Below are 22231 nucleotides of genomic sequence, written 5' to 3' on the forward strand. Positions count from 1 at the left end.
CAAGGAGGGTGGGGGCTATTCTAATCTCTGGGGGGAATTGGTTCCAGAGGGCTGGGGCCGCCACAGAGAAGGCTCTTCCCCTGGGTCCTGCCAAATGACATTGTTTAGTTTGCGGGACTCCGAGAAGGCCCACTCTGTGGGACCTAACTGGTCGCTGGGATTCGTGCGGCAGAAGGCGGTCCCAGAGATAATCTGGTCCGGTGCCATAAAGGGCTTTATAGGTCATAACCAACACTTTGAATTTTACCTTTCTAATGAAAAGGATTTGGGACAGCAAGCATGAAGAAAAGAATGGCCTGAGATTTCTGAAAGCTCTTTCCAAGCCAACGGAATAATGCCAATGAGTAATGCCACAAAAGGTACCTTCCTGTATTCACGGCCAATTAAGGTAAGTTGCATTGTTGCCTTACAGTTGGAACAAACCACTGTCTCAGTATTTAGGGCAATGTTATTATTTGTTAGTTCGTTGTTAATATGTTTACCGTTTTGTAAGGTATGCCAAAACGTGGAAAGAAGGGCAGATTGCCTCAAGCGGAAAACAATTAAGTTTGACAAATGGACAGGAAGGGTGGGAGAAAGTAGGGCAATAATTTATTTGAAATTATTCAAAGGGCTAGTGGATGAATTATAAGGCAAGTTATGATTTGAAACATACCAAATATTTCAGCTTACTGTACACAAAGCCAGGTGATTTCAGTGCAACTGCATTGCAGCCAGAATCTTTGATCACCAGTGTTTCTAAGGCTTCTAAATAAGAGGAGCAAATGAAGAACGGGTCCAAAGACGGGCTACAAGAATGGTGGAAGGTCTTAAGCATAAAACGTATCAGGAAAGACTTAATGAACTCAATCTGTATAGTCTGGAGGACAGAACGGAAAGGGGGGACATGATCGAAACATTTAAATATGTCAAAGGATTAAATAAGGTTCAGGAGGGAAGTGTTTTCAATAGGAAAGTGAACACAAGAACAAGGGGACACAATCTGAAGTTAGTTGGGGGAAAGATCAAGAGCAACGTGAGAAAATATTATTTCACTGAAAGAATAGTAGATCCTTGGAACAAACGTCCAGCAAACGTGGTTGGTAAATCCACAGTAACTGAATTTAAACATCCCTGGGATAAACATATATCCATTGTAAGATAAAATACAGGAAATAGTATAAGGGCAGACTAGATGGACCATGAGGTCTTTTTCTGCCGTCAGTCTTCTATGTTTCTATGTTTCTAAGAAGTGCTCCATGCACAAAGGTCCACTGAATCTGGTCACTTAAAATATAATCCCAAAACTTTCTTCAGTACAGCTCACAGACAACTATGCAAATGTACACTACCTAAGTGAGAACCACCCTCTTAGGCTCTCTAGTGAACCTAAGGCAAAGGTTTAGTAGGTTATGTTCATAACGCAGACATAATGCTCAGCTTGTCCTTTCTGGGTTTCCCACCCAGGCTTTTTGTTGTTGTTGTTATCTGATATCACAGATTCATTTTACATGCTCATCTTTATTGATCAAGTTTCAGCTGCAGTCTAGAAATAAACAACTTGACTTTGGATTTCTATTTGTGTTTTCCTAAACTCTGCCCACGTATTTCCTTAGATACTTAGTAATAATCTGCCTACCTCTGCATTACATTTGAAAGCTGCTGACGAGACAGACGTAACTGACAGGACTGAAAGTTCACGCAAGGTGGTGATTTTATTCTTAATTATTCCAGCTAGTAATTGCATTTCATGCATTACTGAATATTTGCTTATCCTTGTTCCAATTATTTCCAACCAACCTCATTTCCCCCAATGGGAGGCTGCATGTGCCTGTATTTAGGAGAACTCCTTTTTTCCCAAAACATCACTTATCCCAGTTCCAATTCCTGTTTTCTCTAGGAAGAATGGGGAAAGTTCCCACTCAAAACCCTAAGCAATGATGCAACCTACAGTTTTGAACTAAAAGGGCCTAAGGTTAAAGGGAAGAGCTAGGATTAAATATTGGATTTGTGTTTGCAGTCTTGTGGTTGTATCTGGCCACAACATTCTACTTAAAAAACAATGGTTCAGGTTGCCTTTCATTGTCCTGAACTGAACAGTAGGCTAATACAATTTGCCACACAGCGATCTTGATCTGACCCTCTTTATGTCAGATTGTCAGATATGTCAGATCACACTCTTTATGTGATTTGTATATCTTCACTTCTCTCTTTTTCTAAAAATTTCTTCACTCTAGCTCTGCTTATTTTCTAGTCATCTAAGATAAGCAATAGTCTTTCTTGGAAACCATTATATCCTAAACTAGTACCTGGATGCCCGTACTTCATTAGGAAGCTATGTGATCAGGCTTGATAAATCGACAGTTAAAGCTTGAAAATTAATGAGTAGTTAACATTGGGCTTGATACAATGACAAAGCTTGAACATTTCTGTAGAATGTGTAACTCCTTAGTATCAGGGTGTGATAATATAAGGCAATTGGCAGTTGGAACAAGGTTCTTTTCAGGTGGGGAGGGGAAGTAGAATGTCTAAACTCCCAGCCCACAGGCTGGATGAATCATGCGCTGGCCATGCTCACACCTGTTTTAGTGAAGGGGTAGCATCAGAGCGTGTTATTATAATGCAACTGGCAGTTGGAAAGAGTTCTTTTCAGATGGGGAGGGAGGTTAGAATGTCTAATTCCTTAGCATCAGAACATGTTAATAGAATACTGTATAAGAAATACTAATGTTATTTATTTTGTCCAATACATAATACACATTGAAGAGAAAGATATGTAATAATATAAGTAAAGAAAAGAATAGAAGAAAAGATATAAAAGTATAGGTGAACATATTTGAAAGGAAGAAAAGATAAATGAGATAAGGAGAGACAATTGGACAGGGGACGGAAGGCACACTGGTGCACTTATGCACGCCCCTTACTGACCTCTAAGGAACCTGGAGAGGTCAATCGTGGATAGTCTAAGGGAAAAATGTTGGGGGTTAGGGGTTGACACTACTGAGTCAGACAATGAGTTCCACGCTTCAACAACTCGGTTGCTGAAGTCATATTTTTTACAGTCAAGTTTGGAGCGGTTAATATTAAGTTTGAATCTGTTGTGTGCTGTTGTGTGGTTGCGATTGAAGCTGAAGTAGTCATTGACAGGGAGAACGTTGCAGCATATGATCTTGTGGGCAATACTTAGATCGTGTTTTAGGCGACTTAGTTCTAAGATTTTGAGACCTAGGATTGATAGTCTGCTTTCGTAGCAGCAGCAACTGGGGCTGTCTCCCACCACTAAAGCCGCCTCACAAAAGGGCATTGCAACAGGGAAGGTCCAGTGCTAGTAGGATTCTAACCATCTGCAGCAAATGCTGACTCATCTCCCCATCAAAGTGGTACCTATTTATCCACTTGTATATAACATGCTTTCAAACTGCTAGGAGGGCAGAAGCTGAGGCCAGTTCTTTGGGTTCATCCTACTATGCAGGGCTAAGACTTAATAAAAATCTTCCTTCTGGAGGAAAATTGTATGCTGATTTTTAAAAAATTACTGCAGTCTCTTTGTATGTTCATAACTCCTGATCCCACTTCCCATGCTGCTGTGGCAGCTTTTCAGGATGGAATCGGACACCCTGCTCCTCTGCACTAAAAGTTCTAGGTGCCCTCCGAGATAAAGCATTCTCCAGCCAATCCTGAGAATCTTGAGAGTGAAGCTCACATATCTACAGGACATCCAGGCAGTGATGGGCTGCCACGCTGTGGGTATGTCTTATTTGGTGGGTGTGGCTTGGGGGTCATTTCGCCGGGTGGGAGTGGCTTGCCAACCATGTGACTGGGGGAGGCTTAAGATTCACGTGACTGGGTGGGAGAGGTTTGCCGACCAAGATAAGTTTTAAAGTGGACTCTTTTTCAGTTGATTAAGCCGCATTATTTGAATAGCCACAAAAAGGACAAATGATAGACAGCATTATTTGCTGAGGAGCACAGCAACATTTTAAGGTTTTGTACTGAACCCAGAGATGGGTTGCTGCCCGGACAGGGGGGAACGCAGTGGGGTAGCGGAAATGGAGCTCCACCCCAGAGCACCTAATTTGCATGAAAGATGCTGAAAGAAAATAAAGGGCGTCCTGCATAAGACATGCCCACAGTGTGGTAGTAAAAATTTTGGTAGCCCTTCACTGACTGAACCCACAAGTTTCAGTATGCGGTATTCCTCACGGCCACCTCACTCTAGGAGGACTCTCTCTTTATCTTTACCGTGGGATCAATCGTAAACAATATCTTTCTATGCAAAGAGATACATTTTCCTCCTTATTATCTTCTGAATCTGTAAGCTATAATTAGTGTTGGTTCTAAATGATGGTAATTGCGATTTCAAGGTGATAATTGTCCTTCGCAAGGTAGGGAGTGGCTGCCCAGAATTACTTAGAAAATGAGATGGGAAATTATATTAAAAAATAAAGGGAGACATGTCATGAGGAAAGAAAGTGCAACTGTAGGAAATTCTCAATTTCCTATATTTCATTAAATATTTGGAAAACTTTCCAGAAACAGAACAATCCAGGATAGTTCTTCCTTTCCTTCTATTCTGTTTGGTTCCCTATTTTTGGCGATTAACCGTTGTCACCCTGTTAATTCATTTTAAGTTGCAGAATGTTAGCACCCACCGCTCTCCTAGAAAAATGAAATAGCCTAAGAAATATTAAAAAGGCAGAATTTATATAAAATATCTCAGGAAACATGATTTTAGGCAAGGAAAAAGACTCATTCTTAGTAGCCCCCACCTTTGTCAGTGTGCCATAAAGGAATGGCCCAGATCACACATCCCCTCCACCTTTGTTAATAACCTGGACCCATCTATTATATACAACAAACCTCCTTCAGACAGAGCCATATTAACAATCAATCTATCAATCTATCAATCTATCAATCTATCAGTCTGTCTGTCTGTCTGTCTGTCTGTCTGTCTGTCTGTCTGTCTGTCTGTCTGTCTGTCTATCTATCTTATCTGCCTGCCTGCCTGCCTGCCTCCCTCCCTCCCTCTCTACCTCCCTCCCTCCCTCCCTAGCCCAATGTTCAAGTCTGTCAAGGTCCCTCTGGGGCGTTTGCTATTCCTGCCAGCTTGGTCTCATCTGCAAACTTGGTTACTTCTGCTATTCCCTCATTTGGATCATTTATGAAGATATTAAAGAGTACTGGGCTTAGGATGGAACCTTATGATACTCCACTGCTTACTTCTCTCTATGTGGACTTAGAGCCATTGAGGACTACTCACTGGGTACGGTTGGTTAGCCAGTTGTTAATCCATCTGGCTGTGTAGCTGTCTATTCCACTTTTTTCTAGCTTATGGAAGTATGTTGTGGTATGTTGAACAAGTATGTTGAAGAAGTAGGTTGTGGTTTACTTTGTCAAATGCTTTGCTGAAGTCCAGGTATATTATGTCCTCCGCATTTCGCTGCTCTACTAATTTGGTATGGAAGAATGAAATGAGGTTGGTTTGGCATGACTTTTTCTTAACAATTCTGTATTGGCTGTTGGTTATTACTTGGTTTGTTTCTAGATGATGGGATATCTGCTTTCTAATTATATTTTCCAGTATTTTTCCAGGTATTGATACTAGGTTGACTGGTCTGTAGTTTCCTGGGTTTGTTTGTTTGTTTGTTTTTACCTTTTTTGTAGATGGGGACCACATCAGCTCTTTTCCAGTCCTTGGGTAGTTCCTCTGTGTTCCAGGATTTGTGGAAGTGGTCCTAACACTTTTAGGACTCTGGGGTGTAATTGGTCTGGTCCTGGTGTTTTGTATTTGTTAAGTTCAAACAGGTGATCTCTTACTGTATTTTTGCTTAAGTTGGTTAAGAATTGTTCAAAGCACTTTCATTACACCATCATCCAGCAAAGGATCAGCCAAACTTGAACTCAAAATACAGCCTATAGAGTTGCCCCTGCATAGCACAATAGGAGTCTAGCAGCCAATCAATACATTTCTTACACAGGAACAGGAGGGCCCTGGGGCGGGGCCCAAGAGAGAGCATAAAACAAGGAAATTTCAGCAGCTCGACTCTTCTCTTCACCCAACATCTGGAAGCATGTACAGTGATCCCCCGGTTATTGCGAGGGTTCCGTTCCAGGACCCCCACAATGAGCGGGTTTTCGCGAAGTAGCGCTGCGGAAGTAAAAACACCATCTGCGCATGCGCGATCTTTTTTAATTATTATTTTAAGGCCGCGCATGCGCAGACGGTGGGGCGACGGCAGTTCGGAGGCTGGCAATGGTTATTTTTCATGCCGCCCCCCCCCCCAGTCCAATTTTAACCTGGGTTTTTTGTGCTCTCAAGTTGCTAGCTCTCAGTGAGGACACTTGCCACTTATGATTTCCCAGTCCATTTTGAACCAGGTTTTTTTGTGCTCTCAAGTTGCTAGCTCTCAGTGAGGACACTACACTTTATGATTTCCCAGTCCATTTTGAACCAGGTTTTTTTGTGCTCTCAAGTTGCTAGCTCTCAGTGAGGACACTTGCCACTTATGATTTCCCAGTCCATTTTGAACCAGGTTTTTTTGTGCTCTCAAGTTGCTAGCTCTCAGTGAGGACACTTGCCACTTATGATTTCCCAGTCCATTTTGAACCAGGTTTTTTTGTGCTCTCAAGTTGCTAGCTCTCAGTGAGGACACTACACTTTATGATTTCCCAGTCCATTTTGAACCAGGTTTTTTTTGTGCTCTCAAGTTGCTAGCTCTCAGTGAGGACACTTGCCACTTATGATTTCCCAGTCCATTTTGAACCAGGTTTTTTTGTGCTCTCAAGTTGCTAGCTCTCAGTGAGGACACTTGCCACTTATGATTTCCCAGTCCATTTTGAACCAGGTTTTTTTGTGCTCTCAAGTTGCTAGCTCTAAGTGAGGACACTACACTTTATGATTTCCCAGTCCATTTTGAACCAGGTTTTTTTGTGCTCTCAAGTTGCTAGCTCTCAGTGAGGACACTTGCCACTTATGATTTCCCAGTCCATTTTGAACCAGGTTTTTTTGTGCTCTCAAGTTGCTAGCTCTCAGTGAGGACACTACACTTTATGATTTCCCAGGCCATTTTGAACCAGGTTTTTTTGTGCTCTCAAGTTGCTAGCTCTCAGTGAGGACACTTGCCACTTATGATTTCCCAGTCCATTTTGAACCAGGTTTTTTTGTGCTCCCAAGTTGCTAGCTCTCAGTGAGGACACTTGCCACTTATGATTTCCCAGTCCATTTTGAACCAGGTTTTTTGGCCCTCATGTCCTCCTTCCATCCCTCCCTCCTTCCCTCCCTCCTTCCATCCCTCCCTCCTTCCATCCCTCCTTCCTTTCGTAAAAAGCACTTAAACAATGACAGAATAAAACCCCCCAACCCTCACCTGTGTTTGAATTTCATTCACTCAGTCATTCATTCATTCTTCTCTATGCCACTCAGTCCCAACACTTTCAACCCACAAATTACCATTTCCCATCCCCTTAATGTACTGTACAGTACAGTACTGTACTGTACCTCTACCTGTACCTGTAACCTGTACTGTACACATTGAATAACACTTAGTCATCCCGATAGAAACAATAACAATATTTATTTACATTTTTACATTTTTTGGGGGGGGGTTAGCATAACTAGGATAAATCGGGATCTTCTTCTATCACCATGTCTACAATGGACGCTGCAGGTGATGTTGTGCAGACCTCTTGGTTTTCGTGACAAACATAGTTATGGGCAGTTGTTGGTGCGTTTTCTTTTGCTTGGCTAACATGGCTCTGTATGGTGCAATGGTGTTGTCAAGGGAGGCCTTAAAGTGTATAGAGCGAGTCATGTTGGGGTCCCAAAGTTCCACCATGCGTTGGAGATGTGCAGCAGTTCTGTTCACTTCTGCAAGCCGCTCAAGCGTTAGGCCAACATCTTCTTCCTCAGCTTCTTCAGCTCCCTCCTCTTCTTCACTCGCTGACCTGGTCAGCTCCTCCAGATCTTTGTCTGTCAGCGGTAGGCCATGCTCATCAAGCAAACCATTGACTTCCTCTGGTGTCATGTCAACGAAGCCTTCTCCACCCAGTGCCTGTGCCAGCTTCACAGAGGTCTGGACTGCAGCATCTTGGATTTCTTCGGGAGCAAATCCCCTGTGATAATTCACCACTTCTGGCCACAATTTCCTCCAGCAGGCATTCATTGTCTGTGACTTCATATCCATTAAGGCACTCTGAATGTTCTTCAGACAAGATGCAATTGTGTACTGACGCCAGTAGGCCTTCAATGTGAAGTTTTGATCAGCATCCATTGCTTCCACGATGCTTCCAAGAGAATTGTGCGTGTACAGTGCCTTAAATGCGCGGATAATACCTTGATCCATCGGCTGGATAAGCGATGTGGTGTTTGGTGGCAAGAATTCGACTTGCACCCCATCATGTTCATGTGCCAGGTCATCATGGCCTCCAGCATTGTCCATTAGGAGAAGCACTTTGAAATCGAGTCCTTTGGCAGCCAAATAAACCTGCACCTGTGGGATGAAGCACTGATGAAACCAGTCCCGCGTGAGGGGTTTTGTAATCCATGCTTTAGGATTATGCATCCAGTACACTGGCAATGCATTCTTATTTCTGTTCTTGAGGGCTCTTGGATTTTGTGACTTATAAATTAGCCCTGGCTTCAGCAAAAAGCCTGTTGCATTCCCACACATGATCAAAGTCACTCTATCTTTCATGGCCTTAAAGCCAGGGGCTTTGGCTTCATCTTGCATCAAGAAAGTCCGTGAAGGCATCCTCTTCCAGAACAGGCCTGTTTCGTCCATGTTGAACACCTGTTCTGGAAGGTAGCCCCCTTCTGCAATTAGATCTTTAAACGTGCGCCGGACAAAGTTTTCAGCTGCACCTGTGTCTGCTGAGGCAGCTTCTCCATGCAATGACACACTCTTCAGGCCATAGCGCCGTTGAAATCTGTCAAACCACCCTTTGCTTGCTGTGAATGTGGCTGGGGCTGAAGAAGCAGAAGATGTTGATGGCTGGGGGTCTTCAGAGTCAACAGCCCCTTCATCTACAGAGAATGACAGGAAAGGGAGAGAGAAGTGACTTGAATGAAAGCATACAGTCCTTCCATCCCTCCCTCCCTCCTTCCATCCCTCCCTCCCTCCTTCCATCCTTCTCTCCCTCCCTCCTTCCTTCCCTTCTCTCCCTCCCTCCTTCCTTCCCTTCTCTCCCTCCCTCCTAACATCCCTCCCTCCCTCCTTCTCTCCCTCCCTCCTTCCATCCATCCCTCCCTCCTTCCCTCCCTCCCTCCCTCCTTCCATCCATCCCTCCCTCCTTCCATCCTTCTCTCCCTCCCTCCCTCCTTCCCTTCTCTCCCTCCCTCCTTCCATCCCTCTCTCCCTCCTTCCATCCTTCCCTTCTCTCCCTCCCTCCTTCCTTCCTTCCATCCATCCCTCCCTCCTTCCCTCCCTCCCTCTTTCCTTAAAAAACACTTAAATACAGTATGTAATGACAGAATAAAAAACCCCAGCCCTTACCTGCGTTTCCCTCATCTGCATCGCCTCCCTCTGTGTCTTCAAGATGGTTGTACAATTGCTGCGCCTTGGTTCGTATAGTGTTCGTATCCAAAGCAATGCTCTTTTTTCGGCAGTCTTGTACCCACACAGACAAAGCAGCTTCCATCTTCATAAGGCGTTTGTTTCTAGGCGTCACTATTCTTTTTGCAGCCTTGTTGAATGATATCAGAGAAGTTTGCCTTATCTTCTTCTCATCTTTCCTAATGTATCACACAGTCGATTCGTTGATCCCATAATGCCGACCAACCTCTACATTAGAATGTCCCGCTTTCAGCATGTCCAAAAGTTCAATCTTCTCCTTGATTGTCAGCATCTTCCGGGTCTTTTTAGCATCGCCGGCTCCACTCCGGGTGCAACGTTTAGGTGCCATCTTCAAAGAAGTCTTCACAAACAGCTCCAAGACACAGATGCAAGAAACAGCTCCAAGACACAGATGCAAGAAACAGCTCCAAGACACAGATGCAAGAAACAGCTCCAAGACACAGATGCAAGAAACAGCTCCAAAACACAGATGCAAGACACAGCTCCAAGACACAACAACTCCAAGACACAGATGCAAGACACAACTCCAAGAAACGGCTCCAAGAAATGGCTGCAAAAGTTGCAAAAGTTTTTTAGCAAAGCAAAGCTGAGCAAACAACACTGATTGGCCGAGATTTCTGTCCATCAGCAATGTTACACGTCAGTTTGGTCAGTTCGGGCGGGAAAAACCGCGCACGTATTTTTAATTTTTTTGGGGGGGGGGGAAAATCGCGATGTAGCCTGTAAAGCGTTTCGCAACGATCGAGATGGTATCAATTGCTGGAAAATCGCGATTTAGCCCGTTCGCAATGATCGGGGTCGCGATACCCGGGGGATCACTGTAATCCACCTTTTCTGTACAGGAGCTCATGCCATGTGCTCCTGTGCACCATTAAAACTTCTTTCCAAGTAACTTAAATGAATCCAGTGTCTTTTCCCCCACTTGGAACTAAACCCAGCGGAATATTACTTCCAACAAAGTCTGGCCCAAATTGTAATAAATATTCTCATTGAGATGTCCTTCAGATGAATTGGGCCACATCTCCTGGAATTGCTAGTCAACATGACCATTGGCTTCTCTGTAAACAACAACAACAACATTTTGGCTGCAACCCATTTTATAGTGCTCTGAACCAAAGCTATTTGAAACTACCAGTAGAGCATTTTCTTACAGTGAATTTCGCCAGTTGAATTCAGTTGCCATATTGACTTTAGCTTAGGAAAAATCTGTTAGCTAGATTTCCCTGCAATGGAGCAGGGAAGATGCCTCATGGTTGTCTGTCTGTCTGTCTGTTTGTCTATCTATCTGTCTGTCATCTCTCCCTCTCCTATCTATTTTTAATCTGATTTATACACCACAACAAAGATAAGAATTTTAAGCACTCATTGGGAGAAATGCAAACTTGTGCTGCTGTGGGTTTGCAGGAGTTTAGGAGAACTTCAAACTCCAAGCTAAGATTCTGTGCAGTTTGGAGAACATAATTTCTATGTTTAACCCCCAAATCCCATTCCTGGTTTAAAACAGGCCTTCTAGAAGTTTGGGAAGGGCTGCAAACAGGTCTGTTACCGGCCTCCAGAGGGCCTTCAGAGCCTGGGGAGGCCATTTTCACCCTCCCAGAGGCTCAAGAAAAAACACACCTCCTGCTGCCATGGTGCAGGAGGCTGATTAGGCCCCGGAGAAATATCTTCTAGAATTAAAATGAGGATTTTCAAATTCCCCCAGAACTGTGTTAGTTTCACATGGAAACTTTAAAAAAAATCAAATTCATTACTTCTTGTTAGATATAAGCTATTAAGAAGAACATGCCAATGATACTAACAGGTACAGTTTTTCATAATTTCTGAATGTTTATAACTTTTGTAAAGATTTTTTAATATCTTTATGATTTTATACTTTTCTTATTATAAATTCTGTACTGATAGTCCTTGACTTATGGCTGAAAAAAGTGACTTACGACTTGTCCTTGAAGTTACAAGTATAGCCCCACCCTTGGTCACATGCTCATAATTTCAGAGCTTGTCACTTGGCTGGCACTTATGATGGTTACAATGACTTGCAGTCACATGATCGCCATTAGCAACCCTCCCAGCGGACAAGTAAATTCCATGAAGGAAGCTGAACTAATTTAATGACCACATGATTCTCTTAACAAGCATATGATTCTTATAACAACCACAATAAAAATGGTTATAAACTGGATCTGGTCATGTGACTACTCAACTCAATTCACTTAGGGACCAAAATTCTGTAGTTGCAAGTTGAGAACTGACTGCATTCTGTTCATTATAGCAGGGCTGGGTTCAAATCAGTGTTGACCCACCTTTAGTGTGTGTGTGTTAATATGTACACATATATACATATACAAGCTGATCCAAATCCACTTAAGAAGCATGGCATCGCTCTGATTACATTAGCTAATATTACTTAAAGGAATCTGCTTATCTCTCCACTCAATTTCATTCAACCTTGGAAAACCTGTTACTCATTAAATTAGAACAATTAGCGCTAAGTGTTTTACCAGAAAATCCTGGGAGTGGCTGTACCTCATTAAACTGCATTCCTCCTAGGTGAACCTCCTGGAACAATGCTCATTTTAGGTAGAATGTGATCCAGTCTTTAATTTTATCTCTTTATCTTTTCTTTTCTTTTGGCTAATAATCATTGAACATTTCTGATGAGATGGGTCATTTAAATGCACCATAATAGATTCAAGAAATTATTGAATCTTATTCTTCTTTGGCACTCTGGAAACTCTGTTGTATTTAGTTCCAGCTTTTGTGATCTTGAAGAACACTTTTTAGCTGTTTTATTTTTTCTTATTAAAAACCAGGAGACATATTTTCTGAGAGAAAAGAAGCTAGATGAAAGCATGTCTGTTTCAATGGTTATTTCACTTCTATCCAGTGGCCCATAGTTCATATCATCTCAAGGCTCTGAAAAGTGTAAAGTTAGAATAAGTCTGTTTCCTGGAATTATTTCATAGATGAGTTTGAGGAATGTATGCTGTGCATAAAACATAACACTCATTTTCTCTACATAGAGAAGAATTCTGGTTGTACTTTTGGTACATCAAGGTTCTCTATCAATTTCAGGGTTAGCTCTGGGTGGAGAAGCACTACCTCTCAAGGGAATAGCTTTGAAATTTGGGGATCTTTCTGGATTTATTGTTTCTGCTTAAGCAGCAAATGAAAGTCTTAACCAGAGGGGCTTTTACTCAGCTTAGTTTGCCAATGATGAACTCACCTGCTACAAGGCAATTTAGCTACCCAGGTCGTTTCTTCTTTTCCATTAGGTTATTGCAATGCAGTCTCCATGGGCCTGTCTTTGAAGTTTATTCAGAAGCTGCAATTAGTTTAGAAGACAGTAGTCCGTGTGCTAATCGGCACATATCTGAAATAATGTGTTATACTTGTGCTACTGCCAGACCCATTAATGCAACCAGGAATTCCACTCCAGAAGAAAGTTAATAATATTTTTTTATAATATTGAGATTGTCTTTAATGCCAGAATGTTGCCAGTTTGATTAACAATATTTTTTCAATATTGAGATTGTCTTTATGTTCTTAGTTTGATTTTGACAAACATCCTAATTTACTTAATCAATGCAGTCTTTACCTTAGTTACTTCTGAATATTGTCTTGCTCCCCAAGACTGGAAGAATAGAGTATTTCAGTTCTCTTTGCATAGGTAACAATTGTTGTATATACAGTGAAACCTCGTCTTACAAACACCTCGTCATACAAACTTTTCGAGATACAAACCTGGGGTTTAAGATTTTTTTGCCTCTTCTTACAAACTAGTTTCACCTTACAAACCCACCGCCGCTGCTGGGATGCCCCGCCTCTGGACTTCCGCTGCCAGTGTTTTTGCGCTGCTGAGATTCCCCTGAGGCTTCCCTCCATGGGAAACCCCACCTCTGGACTTCCGTGTTTTTGTGATGCTGCAGGGGAATCCCAGCAGGGGAATCCCAACAGCGCAAAAATGGGTGCTTCGCTGGCAACGGAAGTCCGGAGGTGGGGTTTCCCAGTAAGAGGAGCCTCAGTGAAATCGCAGCATCGCAAAAACACAGAGGTCCGGAAGTGGGAATCCCGGCAGTGCAAAAACGGGCACTTTGGCTGGCAAAAGGGGTGAATTTTGGGCTTGCACGCATTAATCGCTTTTCCCTTGATTCCTAATCGAACCTCGAGGTGATAAGGGCATGAGTGACTGTGAGCAATGACTCCCTGTCCAAATAGGGCCGCAACTGGTGCACCAGGCAAACCTGGGCAAACGCCCTCCTCGCCACAGCCGAAAGATGATGTTCCAATGTCAGCTGTGGGTCGAGGAGGACGCCCAAGTTGCGCACCCTCTCTGAGGGGGTCAGTAGTTCCCCCCCCAGGGTAATGGACGGACAGATGGAATTGTCCTTGGGAGGCAACACCCACAGCCACTCCGTCTTGTCTGGATTGAGTTTGATAATCCAATAATAAAAACGATTAAAAACCCATCAATATAAAAACCAAACATACATACAGACATACCATGCATAAAATTGTAACGGCCTAGGGGGAAAGAGTATCTCAATTCCCCCATGCCTGGCGGCAGAGGTGGGTTTTAAGTAGCTTACAAAAGGCAAGGAGGGTGGGGGCAATTCTAATCTCTGGGGGGAGTTGGTTCCAGAGGGCCGGGGACCGCCACAGAGAAGGCTCTTCCCCTGGGTCCCATCAAGCGGCATTGTTTAGTTGACGGGACCCGGAGAGGACCCACTCTGTGGGACCTAACTGTCCTAACATCTTCAGATTAATGATGTCAACCTGCAAGAATTTGGGTCTCCAAAAGTAATGAGGCAACTAAGGCTGCATCTCCTGGCCAGAAAGTGGCAAATGGTTGGGTGTACAGAGAAACCTATTATTTTCCCACCTCCAGTGGTTTCTCAGCGGGAAGTCACCGTGAAAGCATCTTCAGAATCTGAAAGGAAGGAAATAAATGTATAGAACTATAGGTAGTCCATTTAATGATTGTTCAAAGTTAAACAGTGCTGCTACTTACAAGGGATTCTCACCCCTATGACCTTTGCAACGTTTTCACAAATACGAGATCAAAATTTGGGCACTTGACAACTGGCATGGATTTATGATGGGTGTAGCATCCTGAGGTCAGGTGATGGCCATTTATGCCCTTTAAAGGCAGCTTCCAGTGACCAAGTCAAAGGTGGAAACTAAATTTGCTTAACAACAAAATGGTATACTTAATGACTACAGCAAAAGAGGTCGTAAAATTACTCATTTAATTGTGACTCATTTAATTGCCACAACACCTGTATGTTCTGCTCGTAATTGTGATCATATCTTGAGGATTACCTGAAACAGACAAAGGAAAGGTGAAGCACTTCTCTATAGAATGTCCTTTTCTCAGTATCCTCTTTGCTAAAGAGGCTTAAATATATGCAATAACTGATTAATAAAATATTGTAGATTCTTTGTTTCCATAATTACAATCAGTGGTGGATTGCTCTTGGTTCAGACCGGTTGTTAGAACCGGTAGTGCTGGTGGTAGGAGGCTCCGCCCACCCACCGGAGACGCTTCTGGAAATGCACAGAAGCAATGCACGAGCACACAAGCGCACATGCGAACCAGTAGCAAAGTTATTTACAACCAAACCACTGATTACGATGCGTTGTTTATAAATACAGTGATAACTTGTCTTACAAGCCCCTCGTCATACAAACTTTTCGAGATACAAACCCAGGGTTTAAGATTTTCTTGCCTCTTCCAAACTATTTTCACCTTACAAACCCAAGCTGCTGCCACTGGGATGCCCCGTGTCTGGATTTCTGTTGCCAGCGAACTGCCCATTTTGCTCTGCTGGGATTCCCCTGAGGCTCCCCTCCATGGGAAACCCCACCTCCGGACTTCCGTGTTTTTGCAATGCTGCAGGGGAATCCCAGCAGCGCAAAAACAGGTGCTTCGCTGGCAACGGAGGTGGGGTTTTCCAGCGAGGGGAGCCTCAGCGAAATTGCAGCATCACAAAAACACGGAAGTCCGGAGGTGGGGTTTCGAGGACTTCCGTGTTTTTGCGATGCTGCAATTTCGCTGAGGCTCCCCTCACTGGAAAACCTCACCTTCGGAATTCCCCTGCAGCATCACAAAAATCACGGAAGTCCGGAGGTGGGGTTTCCCATGGAGGGGAGCCTCAGGGGAATCCCAGCAGTGCAAAAACGGGCACTTCAGCTGGCAAAAGGGGTGAGTTTTGGGCTTGCACGCGTTAATCGCTATTCCTTTGATTCCTATGGGAAACATTGTTTCGTCTTACAAACTTTAACCTTACAAACCTCATCCCGGAACCAATTAAATTCGTAAGACGAGGTATCACTGTACATTGTTAAAAGAGAGGTCCAGGAATTTCCATGACTGTAAGCTAAATTGCTGTAAAAGTCAGTGCAATCCTGAATAAGAGACACCCAACCTCCCTCATGTTTAGCTTACACGACACTTTTGGAAAGAATCACATCCATTCCTGTTATGCATTTCAAATAGTCTATGCATACTGATTCCGTAAAACTTGCTGTCACTCATGGAGCTTCTGTGGTGTCTAGCTGGCTAGTTGAGATATTTGCACCATGAAAAATGCAGAGAACTAAGCACATGTCAATAGTCATATAAGGGCACCATTCAGGAATGTTCCTGACCGAGTTTACCAACTTGCTGGGGCAGCTCTTCGTGAAATTTCAGTTTAGTTTAGTTGTAAAAATTCATGGCTTCTCTTTTTTGTCATTTGGCTTCATCTCTCTCAATTTCTCTTTTTTCCAAATTTTCTTTTCCTTAATATAGCTTTTGAGTTCTCATCTTCTTTCTTGATATTACAGTGCACCTTCTATTCTGTTGAAAGTTCACAATATATGCAGAATGAGTTGAATATGAAATGAGATGCTGGCTACTTTATGTGCTATAGTTGTACAGCAAAGAGAAATGTAACAGGAAAGATCCCAGACAAAGGGTAGAGGTTTTATGGGTGGGTTGTGATGGTTTGAACAAAAATGTCCTCTCAGGTAGAAAAAAAAAAAAGGAAGGGACACAACAAGGAACAAAATTGTAAACATTTTTTTGTCCCTAACTTAAACAAGTGAAATAATATTGTTATGAGGCACATCACTAACTTGTATGCTAGATGGTTTATTATTATTTATTATTATTATTATTATTATTATTATTATTATTATTATTATTTATTAGATTTGTATGCCGCCCCTCTCTGAAGATTCGGGGTGGCTCACAACAGTAATAAAAACAATATAGCAGTGGAACAAATCTAATATTAAAAACATATTAAAAACATAAAACCCTATCATTATTTAAAAAACCAAACAGCACATTCATACCAAACATAACTCCAACTCTGTGGGACCTTATCGGTCGCTGGGACTCGTGTGGTAGCAGGTGGTTCCGGAGGTACTCTGGTCCAATGCCATGTACGGCTTTAAAGGTCATGACCAACACTTTGAATTGTGACCAGAAACTGATCGGCAGCCAATGCAAGCCAATGCCAGTGATGGCAAACCTATGGCACGGGTGCCACAGGTGGCATGTGGAGCCACATCGGCTGGCACATGAGCTGCTACCCTAGCTCAGCTCCAATGTATGTGCCGGCCAGCTGATTTTTGGCTCACATAGAGGAGGGCATTTTTGGCCTCTAGAGAGCCTTCGGGATGATTGGGGAGAGCATTTTTATCCTCCCGCAGCTTCAGAGAAGCCTTTGGAACCTGGGGTGGGTGCAAAATGGGCCTACTGGGCCCACCAGAACTTGGGAAATGAGCCATTTCTGGCCCCCAGAGTGCCTCTGGGGGACAGTGGAAGCTTTTTGTGCCCTCCCCAGGCATTGACTTGTGGGTGTGGGCACTTGTGCATGCGCGATAGTGTACGTGCGTGCTCTTTCGGTACCCGAGGGAAAAAAGGTTTACCATCACTGGTTTATGACAATAATATGGTAGTGCCTCATTGTTATTTTATTTTAATTTTTTTAAATAAAACTTTATTAATTTTTCATAAAAGTCACACACAAACATACAAACATTTAACACATAGTAGGGATTACAATTGCCCCTCTCGTCTTAGAAGTTAATTTTTAATACAGAAAAAGAATATGTTCTTAATTTATTAAGTCAACATATTATTCTAGATGGAAATAAAAATTTTGTTCAAACATTTTAATAACATAAAATTAAGTTAATAAAAAAGAAAAAATATAAAGTCATTTTAATATATTCATACATTTCTCATAACATTTAATTTTTATTTTTATCTATCCACTTATAAACTTTATTCAAAATAGTATAAAATTCAGATTCTTCTTGGTCATTCAACCTTCTTGTCATCATATCCATCTCTGCACAGTCTAAGATTTTCTTTATTACATCTTCTTTTTTGGGGATATTTTCCCCCTTCCAATTTTGTGCATAAACTATCCTGTCCGCTGTTAAAATATGAACAACTAGATAAAAAAATATCTTTTTTATATTTCCGCTTGGTTATGCCTAACAGATAAAATTCTGGGGTTTTTTCTCATTGCTATTTTAAACCCCCCCACCCCAATCAAATCTTTTTTATTGTAACAATAATTTTTATTCAGACAATAAGGTAGATATAGATAAATAGTTAAATCCAGCAATGTAATTAGGCATACTAGATTGCTACACTATCTTGGAGAATAGGAAAAACTTTTCCCAGGAGTCAATCATATCAGTTGCCACTAGAGTCATCCTCCTCATACTGTTCTATTTTAGGACAGTTTCTAGGAATTATCTAGGCATCTACTCCAGACACAAGATCACACAGGAAGAGATGTAGCAGTACTGAAGCATTATAGAGGATGACTATATTCATGCTTCCTATCAACATGATGGATGGACTTCATTACAATGGTGATAGGTGTAACATTAGAAAATACGAAGAATTAGAATTAGAATAACACATAACCAACCAACCAACCAACCAACTAATCAACTTGTTTCTTCCATGATCAGTTTTTTACTCTCTATATACCATCAGTTTATTGCCAGTTATATAATTTAATTTATTAGATTTATTTATTTATCAGATTTGTATGCCGCCCCTCTCCGCAGACTCGGGGCGGCTAACAGCAATAATAATACAATGTAAACAAATGTAATATTTAAGTTACTTTAAAAAACCCCAATTTAGAAACCAATCATATATACTGACATACCATGCATAAATTTTATAAGCCTAGGGGGAGGGAAAGTCTCAATTCCCCCATGCCTGACGACAGAGGTGGGTTTTAAGGAGCTTACGAAAGGCAAGGAGGGTGGGGGCAACTCTGATATCTGGGGGGAGTTGGTTCCAAAGGGTCAGGGCCACCACAGAGAAGGCTCTTCCCCTGGGTCCCACCAAACAACACTGTTTAGTTGACGGGACCCGGAGAAGGCCAACTCTATGGGACCTAACTGGTCGCTGGGATTCGTGCGGCAGAAGGCGGTCCCGGAGATATTCTGGTCCGGTGCCATGAAGGACTTTATAGGTCATAACCAACACTTTGGATTGTGACCGGAAACTGATCGGCAACCAATGCAGACTGCGGAGTGTTGGTGTAACATGGGCGTATGATCTGAAGTTTCTGAACACTTTTCAAAGGTAGCTTCATGTAGAGAGCATTACAGTAGTCGAGCCTCGAGGTGATGAGGGCATGAGTGACTGTGAGCAGTGACTCTTGGTCTAAATAGGGCCACAACTGGTGCACCAGGCGAACCTGGACAAACGCCTCCCTTGCCACAGCTGAAAGATGTTTCTCCAATGTGAGCTGTGGATCGAGGAGGACGCCCAAGTTGTGGACCCTCTTTGAGGGGGTTAGTGATTCCCCCCCCAGGGTAATGGACGGACAGATGGGGTTGTCCTTGGGAGGCAAAACCCACAGCCACTCCGTCTTATCAGGGTTGAGTTTGAGTCTGTTGACACCCATCCAGACCCCAACAGCCTCCAGGCACCGGCACATCACCGGCACATCACTTCCATTTATAAGCTGCCCTTCTCCAAATTGGACTCAGGGCAGCAATTCTCCAAATTGGACTCGGGCAGCATACAACAATAAAAACAATGTACAATCAGTAAAGTCCCCAAATTCAGTCATTCATCCTTTCGGGCTGGAGCTGTATGTTGTTGCTCAATGGCCTGAGGTCTGGCAGCAAAGCCATGTTTTTAAGGCTTTTTGGAAGGCCAGGAGAGATGTGGATCTCTGGGGAAAGTTTGTTCCAGAGAGCCAGAGCCCGCACAGAGAAGGCTCTCACCTGTGGTCCCACCAGATGATACTGTTTGCCCGACGTGACCTGGAGGAGGCCAACTCTGTGGGATCTGATTGGTTACTGGGAAGTGTAAGGCAGAAGACGGTCCCATAAATCAGTGTTTCCCAACCTTGGCAACATGAAGATATCTGGACTTCAACTCCCAGAATTCCCCAGCCAGCATTTGCTGGCTGGGGAATTCTGGGAGTTGAAGTCCAAATATTTTCAAGTTGCCAAGGTTGGGAAACACTTCCATAAATAATCTGGTCCTAAGCCATGTAGAGCCCTGTGGGTGATAACCAACACCTTAAATATAATTTCTGTCCTAAAGACTTGTTTCTTTCCTCACCATAGATCATGATATTATTAACAGTTCCAGGCAATGGTCTACTGTAGCAGTCCCCTTTTTTAGCTTGGCAACCTGACAAGGGAGGGGTGGGGGAAAGAGGGGAATTAGTCATGCGAGTGGCAGTCCGGCACGCACATGCTGATCGAGCTTGACTTGCATGTTTAGCAGGATGGCAGGCATGTGCATGCGCAGACAGCACAACTTGTGCAAGTTGAACTAAGTGTACATATATGTGTGCCAGCCTGCAATTCATGTGGCCAGGTTACGAATAGACCACAACCTGGCAGGGGGCCATGACCTAGGGATTGGGGCTCCGGGTCTACTACCGTGTATCTGTAAAATGTATAATTATAAGAAGAAAATAGCTACTGTTGGCGTGTGTAATAAGAACAGAAGGAGAGGAAAATCAGGAAGCAATTGTACCGCAATGAATTCATTGCTTTAGGATTCAGGATAGATTATGGTTGATTACTTAACCTGGGCTTATGGTGGTGAAGTTTGACTCTATGGTTATTTCTTGGGCTAGAAAAAACCCACAGTCCTTTCTTGTTTTCTAATCCAGAAATCACTTTGGGTGGAGCCAGGAACATGCATATATGATTCTTGTCTTTTGGGATGTGCCAGGGAAGAGCAACAACAGATTCAAGTGCTGTCTGTCTGTCAGCTAACTGCTCAACTGTTTCCAGTGTTTATGAAAAGACTATTTGACAAGAATGGAGACCATAGAAGAGAAGGTAAGGAAGAGAATGCTGTTGCTTTCTAGATTTCTTTGAAGAAGCTCTGCTGAGAAATCGCCGTAACTCGACACATTCCCTATGATCTTTCAGTCAATCTGAATTTTCTGAAATGATAAAATGTTGGATCTATTCCAAACTTTGCAAAGTTTCTAGATGTTTTGATAAATGGATAGGTTCTCTGATTCTACAGGAATAAGATATTAATGGCTTACTGGGTGGCTTTGAGCATTATAAAATTGGGTGGGTAATATAAAGAATGGCTAAAAATTCATTTAAACTAAACTTCTTAAGAATGTCAATCAACTCCTTGTTGTTGATGTGTTATTTTAAAAAGATTAGGAGCAGAAAAGTGATTCAAAAAAGTTGGAAACACATACAAGGTACCCTTGCAAAATTATTGCCACATGTGTCAGTAAACAAAACAAAACAAAACAAAACCAACAATCAGTAGCTGAGAGAATGCTGATTGCCTTTCAACATCGCAGTTTTAAGTAGCAGGTTTGGGGAGAAAATCTGGCTATTCAATTGGATTTCAGCATTAATTCATTAATCTTATTTCTGTGGTTTTGGTTTCCTACTGATTATTAATCCTGCTTCTTTGCTTCTTTGTTGTGGTTGTTGTTGTTGTTTTTTAAAAAATCTAGAAGTCTTTGAAACTATCAACGATGAAATTTTGTAACCCTGCAAATTATGTATTATTTTTAAAAACAAGTTATAAGACGTAGCTAACATTTTGTGAGGTTGTATCCAGTTGATTTCTTGGTGGCTGCCAGCATCATTCAAAACCATAAAATAGCATCAAAGGAAGTTAGTTCCTGCTGCATTTCAAAGTTTGTTATTTAAATAGGAAGGGGCACACCTGTTTGCCTGCAAAGAAAAAAATCAATTACCCTTATTTAGTTCACAATTCAACTTGACTTTCTTTTTCTTTAATTTTTCGGAGTCTTTTTTAATGCAATAAAAGCATAAAAAAAAAGTAGAATTAAAAAAAGAAAAAAGAAAAGAAGTAAAAAGGGAAAGAACATATAAATTGTACCTTCTTTCCTTTCTATCCAGTAGTTTCACTCTCTCACTCTTTCCTCTTCTTCTTTAACCCTTTTTAATTCGAAACATCAGCAGTTCGGGCTTTTTTCTTTTCAGCAAAAAGTCTACTATAGCTGAGATCTTAAAAAGCAAAGGAACTGAGAATGGTAATAGAAATTTGTGAATAATTGTTGGGAGAGATGACTGGGCAATTCCAATTCCCTTTGATGAATTACATTTAAATTTTTATATAGAATTTACTGAAGGAAAATCGATCACTTTTATGGTGCAAAATAGAAAAAAAGAAATGCGTGTATAAT

At 42.2% G+C, this 22231-nt stretch overlaps 1 protein-coding gene across 1 annotated transcript in view; it reads left to right on the plus strand.

The window, feature by feature from the left end:
* The first annotated feature begins 334 nt into the window (after positions 1-334).
* LOC139161496 (cytosolic phospholipase A2 beta-like) overlaps positions 335-22231 on the plus strand; it is a 77202-nt gene continuing 55305 nt past the window's right edge. Inside the window, exons 1-3 of the mRNA XM_070740733.1 lie at positions 335-388; positions 3623-3726; positions 20776-20885. Of these exons, the coding sequence (XP_070596834.1) occupies positions 335-388; positions 3623-3726; positions 20776-20885 (268 nt within the window). The remainder of the gene's footprint in view (positions 389-3622; positions 3727-20775; positions 20886-22231) is intronic.

This window comes from Erythrolamprus reginae, chromosome 1 (assembly GCF_031021105.1).
Source record: "Erythrolamprus reginae isolate rEryReg1 chromosome 1, rEryReg1.hap1, whole genome shotgun sequence".
In the NCBI taxonomy this organism is placed as follows: domain Eukaryota; kingdom Metazoa; phylum Chordata; class Lepidosauria; order Squamata; family Dipsadidae; genus Erythrolamprus; species Erythrolamprus reginae.